Genomic DNA, 13,605 nt, shown 5'->3' with positions numbered 1-13,605 from the left:
GTTTGAATGCGGTTATCCTCTCGTTCGGCTATTAAATTCACACGACCGTAAATGAAAGAAAATTCGGCGTATCTAAGTCGAAGACTCATATTTTTTTTCCACGGGTCATTGGCGGGGGAGATGAAAATTAAATAAGAGGAACAGCCACGGGAACATAAAAAACTATAGCAACCATAATTTCAATACCACGCAATAAGGTTCTACACTGTTTGTTTCTCTGTCCATCTGTTGCGTACATACGCCCTGAGTAGGTCAAGTATTACACAGGGATTATCGGTCAACCATAAATATCATTTTATTTGGCCGGCTATGATCCGAAATCAACAGATGGTTCAGATTTTTTTTTTTTTTCTTTTACAATCTTGTCGCCTAGCTGGAGAGTGTCTCATGACGACACACACTGTCTTTCACAAGGGGGGAATTTATTTCTTTTCTAGTTGGGTCTAAAAATTGTGAAGAATGTTCTCGTACACATACGGTGGAAGTCGCACCAGTCGTCATTCTTACTCTTATTCTTGTTCTTCCTTCCTTCCTTCCTTCGGTGTCAGCAACACCTGTTTCACTGGTTATGTAATTTCTTGCATACAAAATGAGAGTAAGAATGTGAGACAGAGAAATTTCTGCCCAATTAAATTACATACAAAGATACCTGGCGTTCTTTTTTTTCTGTCTCACACTCAGACTCTCACACGCTGCCTCTCCGCCTACTGGTGCGCTGTCTCTATTTGTATATATATATATATATGGTGTGCTTATATTTGGTATTCTTTATCTTTAAATTGTTTTGACTTTTTACAATTCCTATCGCCCCCCAAAAAAAAGGATAGTATCAAAATAACCAAATACTAGGGAATAATATCGAATACTTAATCTATCAGATTTGAATTTTTTATTTTTTCCTTTTCTCCCAGTAATACACTTATATTTTTTTTGTTTTTCGTTGCTTTTAAATATAAAACAGAAACAGCCAAATTAAAAAAAAAAAGAAAATTTACCACCCTTTTATTTTTGACAACCAAGATTACCTTTCCAATCAGGTTTCATTTCATCACAATCATCTTCTTTTCAGAGTATTGATTCTGATACTGTTCTATTTGATCATTATAAATTGGATCATTTCAAGTCACTTGTTCACCAGAAGAAAGTTATATTTGTCTTTGTGTGATTCTAGTATTTTTTTTTTGTATTGAATAACCGAAATAATCAGTTGTTCTTCGTTCAACAGAAAACATCTCCAGATTTATATAGCAACTGAAAAGAACCCATTGATTGGTAATTGAATTCAAATTTGGTTTTTTTTAAAACACATTTATCAGTTGGATTATTTATTATTTTCGTTGTTGCAACATTTTGAAAGTATTCATCTACATTATTTTGGTTTGATAGATTCCATCCAGTTAACAGACTTCCGAATTTCCGTTTTTTCTTTTTTGTTTCTAGTCTTTTTATTGGTTAACTCACTCCCTTGTATATAAATATCCACAACAGAACATAACAACAATGCCAGATAAACATAAATTAAAGTTGTTTGGTAAACACAAGCACGATAAAGAAGATGAACTAGATTCATCCAACCAAGCTCATAATCGAAAATTCTTGGGTTTCCATATAGGTAAACATGAATCCTGTGATTCTTTGACTTCCCCTACAATGACTAATTCATCTGATCACCACCACCACAATCAATCCCATAGTGTTCAACATAGTCGTAATCCATCCCCAAGTCAGGCTCACACCACGACTTCCATGTCGATACAGTCACCTCAACCACATGGTCATAATGCATTAAACAAACAAGATTCAGACCTGTCTCTTAAAAAGCCGGCTGGATCAATGGCAGATTTAAAGAAGTTCTTTAAAACGAAGAAAACATCAAACCCAAGAAAAGATGGTCATAATATTTTAGGTTTATACAGTAACCAATTGCATTCTCCTCCTCCAATGGCACATAGTAATTCTGGTGGAGCAAGTAGCAACGTTAGTGGCTTACACTCTCGAGATCAGTCATCAACATCTTTGGCTAATTTGATCAATCAAACTTCCAGTCAGTTGTTATATAATGCATCACATTCAACCAATAACAATCGAGATCCGTTTACTGACGACAACTCCCCATGGGTTAAGAAGTATGGTAAAGTTGGTAAAGAATTAGGTAGCGGTGCAGGTGGATCTGTCAAGTTGGTTACTAGACCAAGTGATTCTAAAACTTTTGCCGTTAAAGAGTTTAGACCAAAGAGATCATCTGAATCTTTGAAAGACTACACCAGAAAATGTACTGCTGAATACTGCATTGGGTCAACTTTAGTACATCCAAATATTATCAAGACCATGGATATTATCCATGAAAACAACCGTTATTTTGAAGTTATGGAGTATGCTCCAATTGATTTCTTTGCTGTTGTTATGAGTGGAGAAATGTCGCGTACGGAGATAAACTGTTGTTTTAAACAAATCATTGAGGGTGTAACATATTTGCATACTTTAGGTTTGGCTCATCGTGATTTGAAATTGGATAACTGTGTTATCACCAAGGAAGGTATTTTGAAGATTATCGATTTTGGAAGTGCGGTCATTTTCAAATATCCATATGAACAAACTGGTAATTCTAAAGATGTTATTCATCTATGTCATGGTATTGTTGGTTCAGATCCTTATTTGGCTCCTGAAGTGTTGAAATCACCAAATAGTTACAATCCACAACCAGTTGATATTTGGTCTATTGCCATAATATACTGTTGTATGACGTTGAAGAGATTCCCTTGGAAAATTCCAAACGCAGAAAAGGATAACAGTTTCAAACTTTATTGTATGTTTGATGATAATTTCCATGATTATTATTTGAGTAATGAATGTCATAAGTTATTGTTACAGCAACGTAAATTGAAGAATACCATTGTCAGACTGAACAAGAGAAAGAAGCAACTAGAGGAAGAAAGTGAACTTGAAGCTGAACATAATGATGATAATAATAATAATAATAGTAATACTATGGATGGTGAACAGCAAGATGAAGAAATGAAAGATGCTGAACAAACTCAAACTCCAACTCCTAACGCAACACCTGCTCCTGAACCAGGTTCTACAAAGGACAATAAATCCAACGAGGCAGTTCCAGTATTGACAGACGAACAAGCTGAAGAAATAATGGCTCAATTACATGAAATTGATTTGAAATTAGAAGAGTTTGAAAACAAAAAGAATGAGTTAAAGAAACAGTATGAAGAAGCCCGTGATAGTGATCCAAACTACCAAAAACAATTGACCCAAATTCACGAAGAAGAAGAGAAGCAAAAACAAAAAGAAGCTGAACATGGTGGTGATGAAAAGAAAAAGTCGCATCATAAACAAATACATGGTCCTTATAGATTAATGAGATTGTTACCTCATGCAGCTCGTCCAATCATTTCCAGAATGTTAGAGGTTGATCCTAAGAAAAGAGCTACCATGGAAGAAGTTATGGAAGATGAATTTATAAAAGGAATAACCAGCTGTACTGTCAAACAAGATATTGATGGCTGCGAAGAAGAAGTAATCAAAGGTAGTCCTCCTCATGAGCATACAATCGTATAAGTAATTTTTTTTTTCTACATCATTTATTATTCTTATTATTATAGTGTTTATTATTATTATTAGTTATAAAGGTTGAATATATATATTTATAAATCATTCCTTTTTGAGATTTGTCTCTGGTTGAGTATTGTAACATCAATAAGGAGAGTGTGTATCAACCAAATCCGAGTGCCAACGATACTACAAATATCGGCGGCCGACAAAAGAAGAAGAGAAATTAAGAAAAGTAAAAAATCAACGGTAAGAATAAACTCACTAAATTGAAACTTATAATCAGCAACAATGGCTAAACCAATTCCACCACATCTCAATCAAAGTAGGTTGAAGACTACTTTGAAAATGGCAATTAGTAAACTTAAATTTGTTCAAGAGAAGAAAACAGCAATAACTAAACAACAACGACGTCAATTATCAGAATTATTATCTCAAGGTAAAGAATCAAGTGCAAAAATCAGGGTTGAAAATATAATTCGTGATGATATTTATATTGAATTGTTGGAATATTTAGAATTATATTGTGAATTATTATTAGCAAGATTAGCAATTTTAATTGATAGACCAACTTGTGAAACTAATTTATTAGAAGCGGTCAGTAGTATTATATATTCCGCTAATCACACTGAATTAAAAGAATTAGTTCAAATTAAAGATATTTTAATGTTTAAATATGGTAATGAATTTCTGCAATCTGTATTGGAAAATAGAGAAAGCCAAGTACCTGAAAAGATTGTTAAACGATGTGATATTGAACCACCTAGTGATGTTTTAGTTGATTTATATTTATGTGAGATTGCTAAAGCATATAGTGTTCCATACAGTGGATTAAGTTCATTTGATAATGACGATGAATGTGAGCATGATGTTGATGACGATGACGATAAAAGTGATGGTGAAGGTGGTACAAAAGAATTGGCTGAACCTATTGGTGAATTGGCCGATAAACCAAGTGTAAAGAAACTGGAACCAAAGCCTAAATTGAAAGATCAAGATGAATTTGATGCCTTGAGAGCAAGGTTTGCAGCATTGAAAGGGACAACTCCATAGATTAGACACTAGGTATATATATATATATATATCAAATACGATACTAACTATCCTGGTACACATATCGTCAACATTACTTTTGTACGATTTTCTATTTGTCTAATATTTTCAGTCGCGTCACGCTATTCGTAAGCTACGATCTGGGGCGAGATTGGCAGTGGAAAACTCACCATAATCCACCAAAAAGAAAAAGAAAAAGTAAAAAAAAAAAAAAAGACAGTAAAACCAAAACCTTAGATTCAACAGGAATCAACATATCATCAACAATGGGTATTTCACCGAAAATTAAGGCTTTGATAGATTTAATAACTATTGGAGCATTGTTGCTTAACGCATTTGTTTATTTCTATCCAGATATTCTTAACAGTACCGAGCAATGTAATTGGCATGGAGCTCCTAATTTAAAGTCAAAATATTCCTTCGTGAATGAATATTTATCACCTGAATGGGTTAATAAGTTGGTGCTAAACTTACCTCAACTTAGAGAAAAAGAATATGATACTGAAAATAAAGATATTCATATGTTATTGTTTGGCGATCCTCAAATCAACGGGAACTGGCCTCTGACTAAGTATATCAAAAGATTGGATAACTATGGAAATGATTATTATTTGGGTCATATTTATTCTACTATGAAGAGTAGATTAAATCCTTCTCATGTCACTGTTATGGGAGATTTATTTTCAAGTCAATGGATTTTAGATTCTGAATTCTACAACCGTACATATAGATACGTCGAAAGATTGTTTCCTCAACCTTTAGAGTATAAACAAAATGTTCTTTCTGTACATAGTGAACATAAAAATTATGATTGGCAAAAATGGTCAAGAGATGAACAAGCATTGGACCCAGCTGAACGTTTCCAGTCTCGTGTATATAATGATGTTTATGATTGGATTTATCAAAATAGATCAACTCCAAATTATGATCAACCTTTATTTATTAATTTGACTGGTAATCATGATATTGGATATAGTGGAGATGCAACTTGGCAACACATGGCTAGATTCCATTTATTATTTGGACAAAATAATTATGTCATTAACTATAATAAAGGTACCCCTGAAGAATGGAGAATTGTTGTTTTGGATTCTTTAACTTTAGAAGGTCCAGCTTTACAAGAAGAATTTGTAAACTACACTTGGTCATTCTTGGAAAATTTACGTGATAAAGAAAATCCAAATTTCAAAGGTTCTACTATTCTTTTAACACATGTTCCAATGTACAAAATTGAAGGATTGTGTCGTGATGGACCTGAACATAGATACTATGAAAACTACGAAAAAGAACCTTACAAGAATGGTAAATTAAGATCTCATAATCATTTAGCTTATGATACCACTCAAAGGGTTATGGATATTGTTTTCCCAAATAAAGATAAGAATGGTATGATATTTACTGGACATGATCATGAAGGTTGTGACGATTGGTATAATTATATCAATGGAGAATGGGTTGCTTCTAAGGATAAAATCTCTAAAGAACGTGAATCAGTTCGTGAAATTGTTGTTCGTTCAATGATGGGTGAATACAATGGTGAAACAGGTATTTTAACTGGTCATTTTAATCAAGAACAAGATACTTGGGATTTCAATTTTAGTTATTGTACATTTGCTATACAACATTGGTGGTGGGCTAGTAAAGTAGCCATTTTAATTGCTATTTTATTACAATCAATTGCCAAAATCGCTGGAGGTGTATAATTAGAAAAATATTATGAAGTGATATTATATTAAAATAAAATAAACAAAAACTCTTTTTATATTTAACTTAAAGCAAAAATAACACACAAGACTACAAAATAAAAAAAAAAAAGTAAAACATACTTTAGAATAGAAATAGAATCACATAGGAAATAAAATGTTCATTGATACAGTTAAACTAGTGTTTTGGGTGGTCCTTAAGTAGATGTTTCTTTGGCATCTTCAGGTTTAGAGTTTTCTGTTTTAGCTTCGTCTTTGGTTTCTTCAAGTTTGGTCTCTTCTTTTGACTCTTTCTTGGTTTCCTCTTCTTTCCTTTCTTCCTCTATTTTTGCTGCACCGTTTTCTTCTTCGGCAGGCTCTTCCTTTGGTTCTTCAACGGGTTCTTCCTTTGGTGCATCTTTTGGTTCATCTTTTGGTTCATCTTTTGGTTCATCTTTTGGTTCCTCTTTTGGTTCCTCTTTTGGTTCCTCTTTTGGTTCCTCTTTGTCAATTCCATTCTTACTTTGCAGAACAAATTCTTCAATTGAAGCTTTGGCACCTTCAAAACTACCTTGAGAAGAAACTTGAATTTCCTTCACTTTTAAAACACCATCAACAAAAATCCAATGAGATCTTTTGATACCCAGTGGAGATTTCTTAGCACCCAATAAACCAATCAATTTCTTTTGAGGATCAGATAATAAATCAAATTCAGCATTGTGTTTATCATGGAAACTTTTTTGAGATTTTGGACTATCGGCCGATAATCCGAAAACAACAGCACCATTTTCTTTGAAAAATGGATAATAATTTTCATATCCAATAAGTTGACATGTACATCCACCTTTGGCATTACCTGAATTTGCTCTTGGATAAGCAAAAATAACAACATATTTTGAAGATTTGGCAACATTAGCCAAATCAATCTCTTCGGAATCTTGATTTAATAATTTGACATCTGGAATTTTATCACCAATTTCAATTCCACTGGAAGTTGTAGTAGTAGCTTCAGATGGTGCCTTAGAAGTTTTGGCTTTTTTAGTAACTGGACCTTGTTCTTCAGGTTCTGGTTGTTTAACTGGCCTGGATGCAACTCTAGCACTACGACGTAAAGTACTCATTTTTATATGGAGAGTTGTAGTGAAATTAGAGAACAGAAAAGGATAACAATAAAAAAAGGTAAATCAATTGGATAGTAGGAAAAACAAGAAATATGATTAAACGACTCAATTGCTTGTTGACAGTGACAGTATTGAATTTACCTGGTGATAGAAAAGGTGAAAAAAGACGAATGGGAATATGCAAGTAATTTTTATTTTTTTTTTTTCAATTTGTGGGTGAGACTGGTATAAGCAAAATTCTGGAGAAAAGAACAAAAAGAAAATTGTAGCAATAAAAACTAATAATAATTAACGTCCAGCTGTTGAATAAATTACTCCACTGGATTTAAGGGATTATAAAAACAAAGGTTTTCTTCTTTCTTTAAAAAAATAGTTTTCGGAATTCTCAAGCTTTAGATTTGCCATTTGCTCTAGCAATTTCTTCAATCTTGGTAGGGGTAAAAAATGGTGCGTATCGCGTTAATCGCCTGGGAGGAGGAGGAGAGCAGTTTAGAGCAAGTCAAGTAAGAAAAAAGGGGTGAGGCGGTGGCACAACCACAAGTGTTTTAGTGCAAAACCTCAACAAAATTGTATAACCGGTTGTAGTCACTACCTGCTGGGTATTCATAGTAGATTTAAAACACCCCTAGAGTCCATCCGTAAACTAAATTATTTGCCGCCTGTAATAATAAATGTCAAAATAGGAATACTAGGAAGTATAATATGCAGCGGGAAAAAAAATGAAGCTCAAACGAAATAAAACGTCAATTCGTACCACCCCCTTTTTTTTTCTTTGCTAGAGGATATACCAGCATTAGTAATATTATGTTATAGGTTACATTTCTTTTTCTTTTTCTTTTTCTTTCTGGGACTTACATGTAGAAGTATGGTTTGGAATGTGGACGTGTATGGACAATCCGGTTTTGCCATTCGGTTTAATGAAATTTCGTCATAAAGAAGTGAGAGTACCAAACCTGAAATAGTTTGCATCCAGAATTGTACAAACTTTTTACGAAAAAGAAATTATAAATGTTTATTGTCCTGTGATAGAGCTCTATTTCAAAGACAAGCTTGAGAGTTGAACTTTGTATAATCTTAGATGAATTTTGATAGCAAGTCACGTGCTAGACAATTTTTGCCACTGGTACACGACGATATGAGATTTTTTTGATTTTTTTTTTTATGAAAACAATCTTTTGATTTGTGAGAAGCTAAAATAGTATAAACAAATTGAATATCACCATAGTTCGTAATCCATTACATTCAGACCTTAATCAATCATAAATAATGGCGGTAGGCGAGTTAAAAAAGGAAAACGAGAGTAACATCTCTCCAGATTCATCCACACCCATGTCTATAGTAAATAAAGACCCAAACAATCAACTGGATACTAAACAAAAATTCACAACTAATGATATACTACCCGGATGTAAAGTATATGTATCCAAAGATGGTGAAAACAGACTTGCAGAGATTTTACAGGAGCATTTAAAGAAAGGTCGTAAAGTGTATTATGTTCATTATCAAGATTTCAACAAACGTTTAGATGAATGGATCGAAGTGGATAGAATTGATTTCAGCAAGAGCTTGATTTTACCAGAAGTTAAAGCAGATTCCAAAGACACCAAACAGAAAAAGAAAAACAAGTCCAAGGGACCAACAAAGATGTCAAAGAATAACAATACATCTGTGAGTAGTGCTAGTGGGACCCCACAACCAAGTGAATCTCAGCCGGTCATGGGTGAAGATGAAATGGATTTGGAAAATTTGAACGTGCAAGGGTTGAAAAGACCAGGAGAAGAAGTCAGTAGAGAAGAAGAAATTAAAAATTACGTACAAGTGGGTCCATGACACAAAATCACCTGGAAGTTGCTCGAGTAAGAAACCTTTCCAGCATTATTCTTGGTGAACATATAATAGAGCCATGGTACTTCTCGCCATATCCGATAGAATTAACAGAGGAGGACGAAATTTATATATGTGATTTTTCGTTGTGCTATTTTGGATCCAAGAAACAATTTGAAAGGTTTAGATCAAAGTGTACATTAAAACATCCTCCAGGAAATGAAATTTATAGAGATTCCAAGGTTAGCTTTTGGGAAATTGATGGACGAAAGCAAAGAACATGGTGCAGAAATTTGTGTTTGCTAAGCAAAATGTTTCTTGATCATAAAACATTATACTACGATGTCGATCCTTTCATGTTTTATATCATGACAGTAAAATCCGCTGAAGGTCATCATGTAGTGGGGTACTTCTCCAAAGAAAAAGAAAGTGCTGATGGATACAATGTTGCTTGTATTTTGACATTACCATGTTATCAAAAAAAGGGGTACGGTAAGTTGTTGATCCAGTTTTCATATATGTTGTCGAGTGTTGAAAAGAAAGTAGGATCCCCTGAGAAACCATTATCCGATTTGGGGTTGTTATCATATCGTGCGTATTGGACGGATACGTTGGTGAAGTTGTTAGTTGAGAGAAACAATCCAAGTTTATATCGTAAGAACAACCCACAGGCTATACCAGAAGAAGAAGAGAATGGTAATGGTTCTGCCGCATCCACACCAGGACCCGGGACTGCTTCTTCATCAGGGGTTGGTACCAGACTGGGACTTAATGCTCAACCAAATTTTTCCAATGAAATCACAATCGAAGAAATATCATCAATCACTTGCATGACGACAACAGACATTTTGCATACGTTAACCACTTTGCAAATATTACGATACTACAAAGGTCAGCATATTATTGTGTTAACAGATCAAATTATGGCAATGTATGAAAAATTGGTCAAGAAAGTAAAAGAGAAGAAGAAACACGAATTGGATCCAAGGTTATTAGAATGGACACCACCACTGTTTACAGCGAATCAATTACGTTTTGGATGGTAGAACAACTCTAAACAAAATATTGTACATAGACTCTATTAATATACTTAATAACAATGTGCTACCCCCAAATTCTGATACTTTTGTCTCCATGGCAAGTTAATAGTCTTAACCCAGACATGTCAAATGTCGATGCATATATAGCTGCTTCGTTTTCTGAACCTGATAACGACGGCGAATATCCTGATTGCTGTAAGCTGCCGTTTATGTAGTCATAAAATTCTAGCCTGCCATCATCATATCCTGAAAATAAAGTATTAGTCACGGGATTTATCGATAGTGTATTGATTATTTTACTATTATCGCGTTGATTCATGTCACTAACATTGGATTGGAATTCATTCAACAAATCTCCCTGAGGTAAAAGCCATTGTTTGATTTCTCCATTACCATCTCCCGATATAAAAGTTGACTCCTTAGGATGTGATTTCATGCTTCTTATACTCTTAGAATGGTTGGTTATTAACAATTCGGTTTTTTGGTTTCTTAAATCCCAAAGTCTTATTGTTCCATCCATTGAACTAGTAATTACTTGAGGATCATTATAGTCAGTTTGAATTGACGTTATATCATTTTGATGACCCAACAAAGTCATTGCTTCGGCTCTGCTTCTAATATCCCATACTCTAACGACACAATCTTTACCACCACTGAACAAAAGATCCAATTCGGGATGTAACGCTGTTGAATACACACCACCTAAATGACCATGGTAAGATCTGATTTGACATCCAGCTGGTGAATTGGTGCGTTCCAAATCCCAACATCTTAATGATTTATCCTCACCTCCTGAAAACAAATATGGGAATCTTTTTGAAACGCATAAGGAACGAACACCCAATATATGACCTGTTAATATGGCTTTAAGTGAATTATTCTCGAAATCCCAAATTTTTATAGTGGAATCAGCCAGACCTGTCACATACCATTTGTTTGTGATTTCATCCATGGCAATACATCGTATCCATCCTTTATGAGCACCAGCTAAAGTTTTTAATAATTTCCAATCTGAATGAGTTGGTCCTGGTGTTGAATTTTTGGTTGTAGTTGTTAACTGATTTGATTCCTGGGATGAATGATGTTGATCTTGCTGTTTTGATGGTACGCCACTAAAAAAATGGTTCAACTTTACGTTGTTATACATTGCCTCAGATAGTGTATCTTCAGGTGGAATTATAGGGTCATCATAATTTAGTAAAATGTGTTGGCTAGATATGTTCAGCATGCTGTTATGGTATATGACAAAGAGTTGATTCCAAGCACATCCCAAAAATCATGTTTTCTTTTTTTTATTTTTTTCGGGGATAATTTTGTTTCACTGTGTCAACCCTGGAGTAAGAATCATGGAAACTAGAATTAACACAGCAAATGATAAGAAACTTCCCATAATTCGTGAATTAATAGACATTATAATCAATTCAACGAGATTGTTTAAAATAATTCAAATCATTCCTTCTTCTGGGAATAATCAAATTGTGATATTCGACGATGAACCAAATAATACTTTAGATATTGGAATAACCAAACAGGCTTATTTATCCATGTTTAAACAATGTCATGATTACTGGTATTCTTATATAGATGATGAGGCTTCATCATTGGCAGAATTGAATGTAGCTCAACTTGAAGAGTTATACCTTGCAACTTTGGGATACCTTGTTACAGCTAACGACCATCATAGTATTATGAACCTACATGAAGATATTGTGAGATATTTATGTAACTACGAGACAGACATAGAAATTATCTCATGTTTCCTTACCAGTCATCTCAAGAGAATAAATAAGAGCAGTTTACTATGGAATTGGATGAAAAAACTTACTGTACAACAAATTTATAAACCGCTATTTGATGAAGCGTCAAAAGACCTAGACGGGAATGACTTATATCGAACTATGATACTAAGAACTTTCAGAAGCTGTAAAAACCACTATATGAATTACTATGCCAATAATTTCATCCACTGGATCATGGCGATAAATTATCATGTGCTCGGATTTGGCGATGTCAACGTGTTATACAAGGAACTTCAAAATCAATGTCATGATAATCTACTGGATAGTTCTTTGTGGATAAATTTGAGAAACTATATTTGTTGCTTAAAAGGTTCTATTGATACCGAGTTTGTTGTTGAAGAATTTGAACGAATTTGCAGTAGTTATGAAATTGCAGTTCCAAAAAAGGTTCAACCTAAAATTTCGACAATTAATCCAGATGATCTAATCGTCAATGAGGTGAAGTGGTTGATTAAAGTTGACTGCAAATACAAATCACCGTTTCAATTGCTATTATCTACCACTCAGGAGACAAGTACTTTGGGTACCTTGAAAAAGTTGATAAGTTCCAGGGAAGACTTAAAGGGACTAATAGATTCAGAAACATAGCTTTTATGGAGAAATAGTTAAATAGTATAAATACACATTGTCTACATAGGTGTGACACCTTTGAAGCGTCATACGATATTACTAATCGTAGCCACTCGATAGACAAAAAGGGAGAAAGAAAAAAAAAGAAATAGAAAGCAAATGGAAAAATAAAAATAATATAAGCGTCTTCTAACGAGCCCTTTCTTTTGATCCATAACTTCATTTAATCTACAAAGACAAGTTGCACCAATACTACAAGAAGAATGTTAAAGATCCGTCAAATTAAAAAGAAACAAGATGAAGAGAAACTTGCCAAATCACAATCACCAACTCCATCACCAAACTCTACGTCAGATTCAAAAGTTACCCCAGCCCAATTAAGAGTACAGAAAGATATAACTGAATTAGATTTACCACCATCAATAAAAGTTACATTCCCAAATCCAAATGATTTTTTCAATTTTAATTTGAAATTAATTCCACAAGAGGGATATTATAAGAATGGACAATTCGAGTTCAAAGTTGAAATTAATTTCAATTTCCCAATTGACCCACCAAAGATCAAATGTTTACAAAAAATATACCACCCAAACATAGATTTAGAAGGTAATATTTGTCTTAACATTTTAAGAGAAGATTGGTCACCAGTTTTGAATTTGAATGGGGTGTTTATGGGATTGAACATTTTGTTTTTAGAACCAAACCCAAATGATCCATTAAACAAAGATGCTGCTAATGTTTTGGTTAAAGACAAAAAACAATTTGCAAGAAATGTTTACAACTGCATGAGAGGTGGATACCTTGACCTGGTTTACTACGATCGTGTTATTTAAGTAACACAGAGAGAATACGTGTGTGTGTGTGTGTGACTTATCATTTCTATTGCATTTGTAGTTAGTGAGTACGAATATACTTACTTTATATACATATCTGTCTAGATGCATTAAAAAGAGAA

The 13,605-nt window shown here is 33.8% G+C and overlaps 9 protein-coding genes across 9 annotated transcripts; 7 read left to right on the top strand and 2 right to left on the bottom strand. All coding sequences in view use genetic code 12, as the record gives it.

The window, feature by feature from the left end:
- Positions 1 to 459: 459 nt before the first annotated feature.
- CTRG_06200 (uncharacterized protein) lies at positions 460 to 849 on the top strand (the record flags this gene model as incomplete). Its single annotated transcript, XM_002546676.1, has 1 exon — positions 460 to 849. One exon carries the CDS (start codon positions 460 to 462, stop codon positions 847 to 849), a length of 390 nt encoding a protein of 129 aa, XP_002546722.1.
- A 651-nt stretch (positions 850 to 1,500) lies between these two features.
- On the top strand, positions 1,501 to 3,570 carry HRK1 (putative serine/threonine protein kinase; the record flags this gene model as incomplete). The annotated part of the gene is made up of 1 exon (XM_002546675.1): positions 1,501 to 3,570. One exon carries the CDS (start codon positions 1,501 to 1,503, stop codon positions 3,568 to 3,570), a length of 2,070 nt encoding a protein of 689 aa, XP_002546721.1.
- Positions 3,571 to 3,852: 282 nt separating this feature from the next.
- Positions 3,853 to 4,614, top strand: IST1 (Ist1p; the record flags this gene model as incomplete). The annotated part of the gene is made up of 1 exon (XM_002546674.1): positions 3,853 to 4,614. The coding sequence occupies one exon, from the start codon at positions 3,853 to 3,855 to the stop codon at positions 4,612 to 4,614; it is 762 nt and encodes a 253-aa protein (XP_002546720.1).
- Positions 4,615 to 4,880: 266 nt separating this feature from the next.
- CTRG_06197 (uncharacterized protein) lies at positions 4,881 to 6,317 on the top strand (the record flags this gene model as incomplete). The annotated part of the gene is made up of 1 exon (XM_002546673.1): positions 4,881 to 6,317. One exon carries the CDS (start codon positions 4,881 to 4,883, stop codon positions 6,315 to 6,317), a length of 1,437 nt encoding a protein of 478 aa, XP_002546719.1.
- A 197-nt stretch (positions 6,318 to 6,514) lies between these two features.
- DOT5 (thioredoxin peroxidase) lies at positions 6,515 to 7,417 on the bottom strand (the record flags this gene model as incomplete). Its single annotated transcript, XM_002546672.1, has 1 exon — positions 6,515 to 7,417. One exon carries the CDS (start codon positions 7,415 to 7,417, stop codon positions 6,515 to 6,517), a length of 903 nt encoding a protein of 300 aa, XP_002546718.1.
- A 1,826-nt stretch (positions 7,418 to 9,243) lies between these two features.
- ESA1 (NuA4 histone acetyltransferase complex catalytic subunit) lies at positions 9,244 to 10,287 on the top strand (the record flags this gene model as incomplete). The annotated part of the gene is made up of 1 exon (XM_002546671.1): positions 9,244 to 10,287. The coding sequence occupies one exon, from the start codon at positions 9,244 to 9,246 to the stop codon at positions 10,285 to 10,287; it is 1,044 nt and encodes a 347-aa protein (XP_002546717.1).
- A 58-nt stretch (positions 10,288 to 10,345) lies between these two features.
- CTRG_06194 (mRNA splicing protein) lies at positions 10,346 to 11,509 on the bottom strand (the record flags this gene model as incomplete). The annotated part of the gene is made up of 1 exon (XM_002546670.1): positions 10,346 to 11,509. The coding sequence occupies one exon, from the start codon at positions 11,507 to 11,509 to the stop codon at positions 10,346 to 10,348; it is 1,164 nt and encodes a 387-aa protein (XP_002546716.1).
- Positions 11,510 to 11,627: 118 nt separating this feature from the next.
- Positions 11,628 to 12,668, top strand: CTRG_06193 (uncharacterized protein; the record flags this gene model as incomplete). The annotated part of the gene is made up of 1 exon (XM_002546669.1): positions 11,628 to 12,668. One exon carries the CDS (start codon positions 11,628 to 11,630, stop codon positions 12,666 to 12,668), a length of 1,041 nt encoding a protein of 346 aa, XP_002546715.1.
- A 245-nt stretch (positions 12,669 to 12,913) lies between these two features.
- CTRG_06192 (NEDD8-conjugating protein) lies at positions 12,914 to 13,483 on the top strand (the record flags this gene model as incomplete). The annotated part of the gene is made up of 1 exon (XM_002546668.1): positions 12,914 to 13,483. One exon carries the CDS (start codon positions 12,914 to 12,916, stop codon positions 13,481 to 13,483), a length of 570 nt encoding a protein of 189 aa, XP_002546714.1.
- Between the last annotated feature and the right edge of the window lie 122 nt (positions 13,484 to 13,605).

Source organism: Candida tropicalis, assembly GCF_000006335.3.
Source record: "Candida tropicalis MYA-3404 genomic scaffold supercont3.12, whole genome shotgun sequence".
Classification (NCBI taxonomy): Eukaryota; Fungi; Ascomycota; class Pichiomycetes; order Serinales; family Debaryomycetaceae; genus Candida; species Candida tropicalis.
This window is presented reverse-complemented; position numbering and strand designations above follow the sequence as displayed.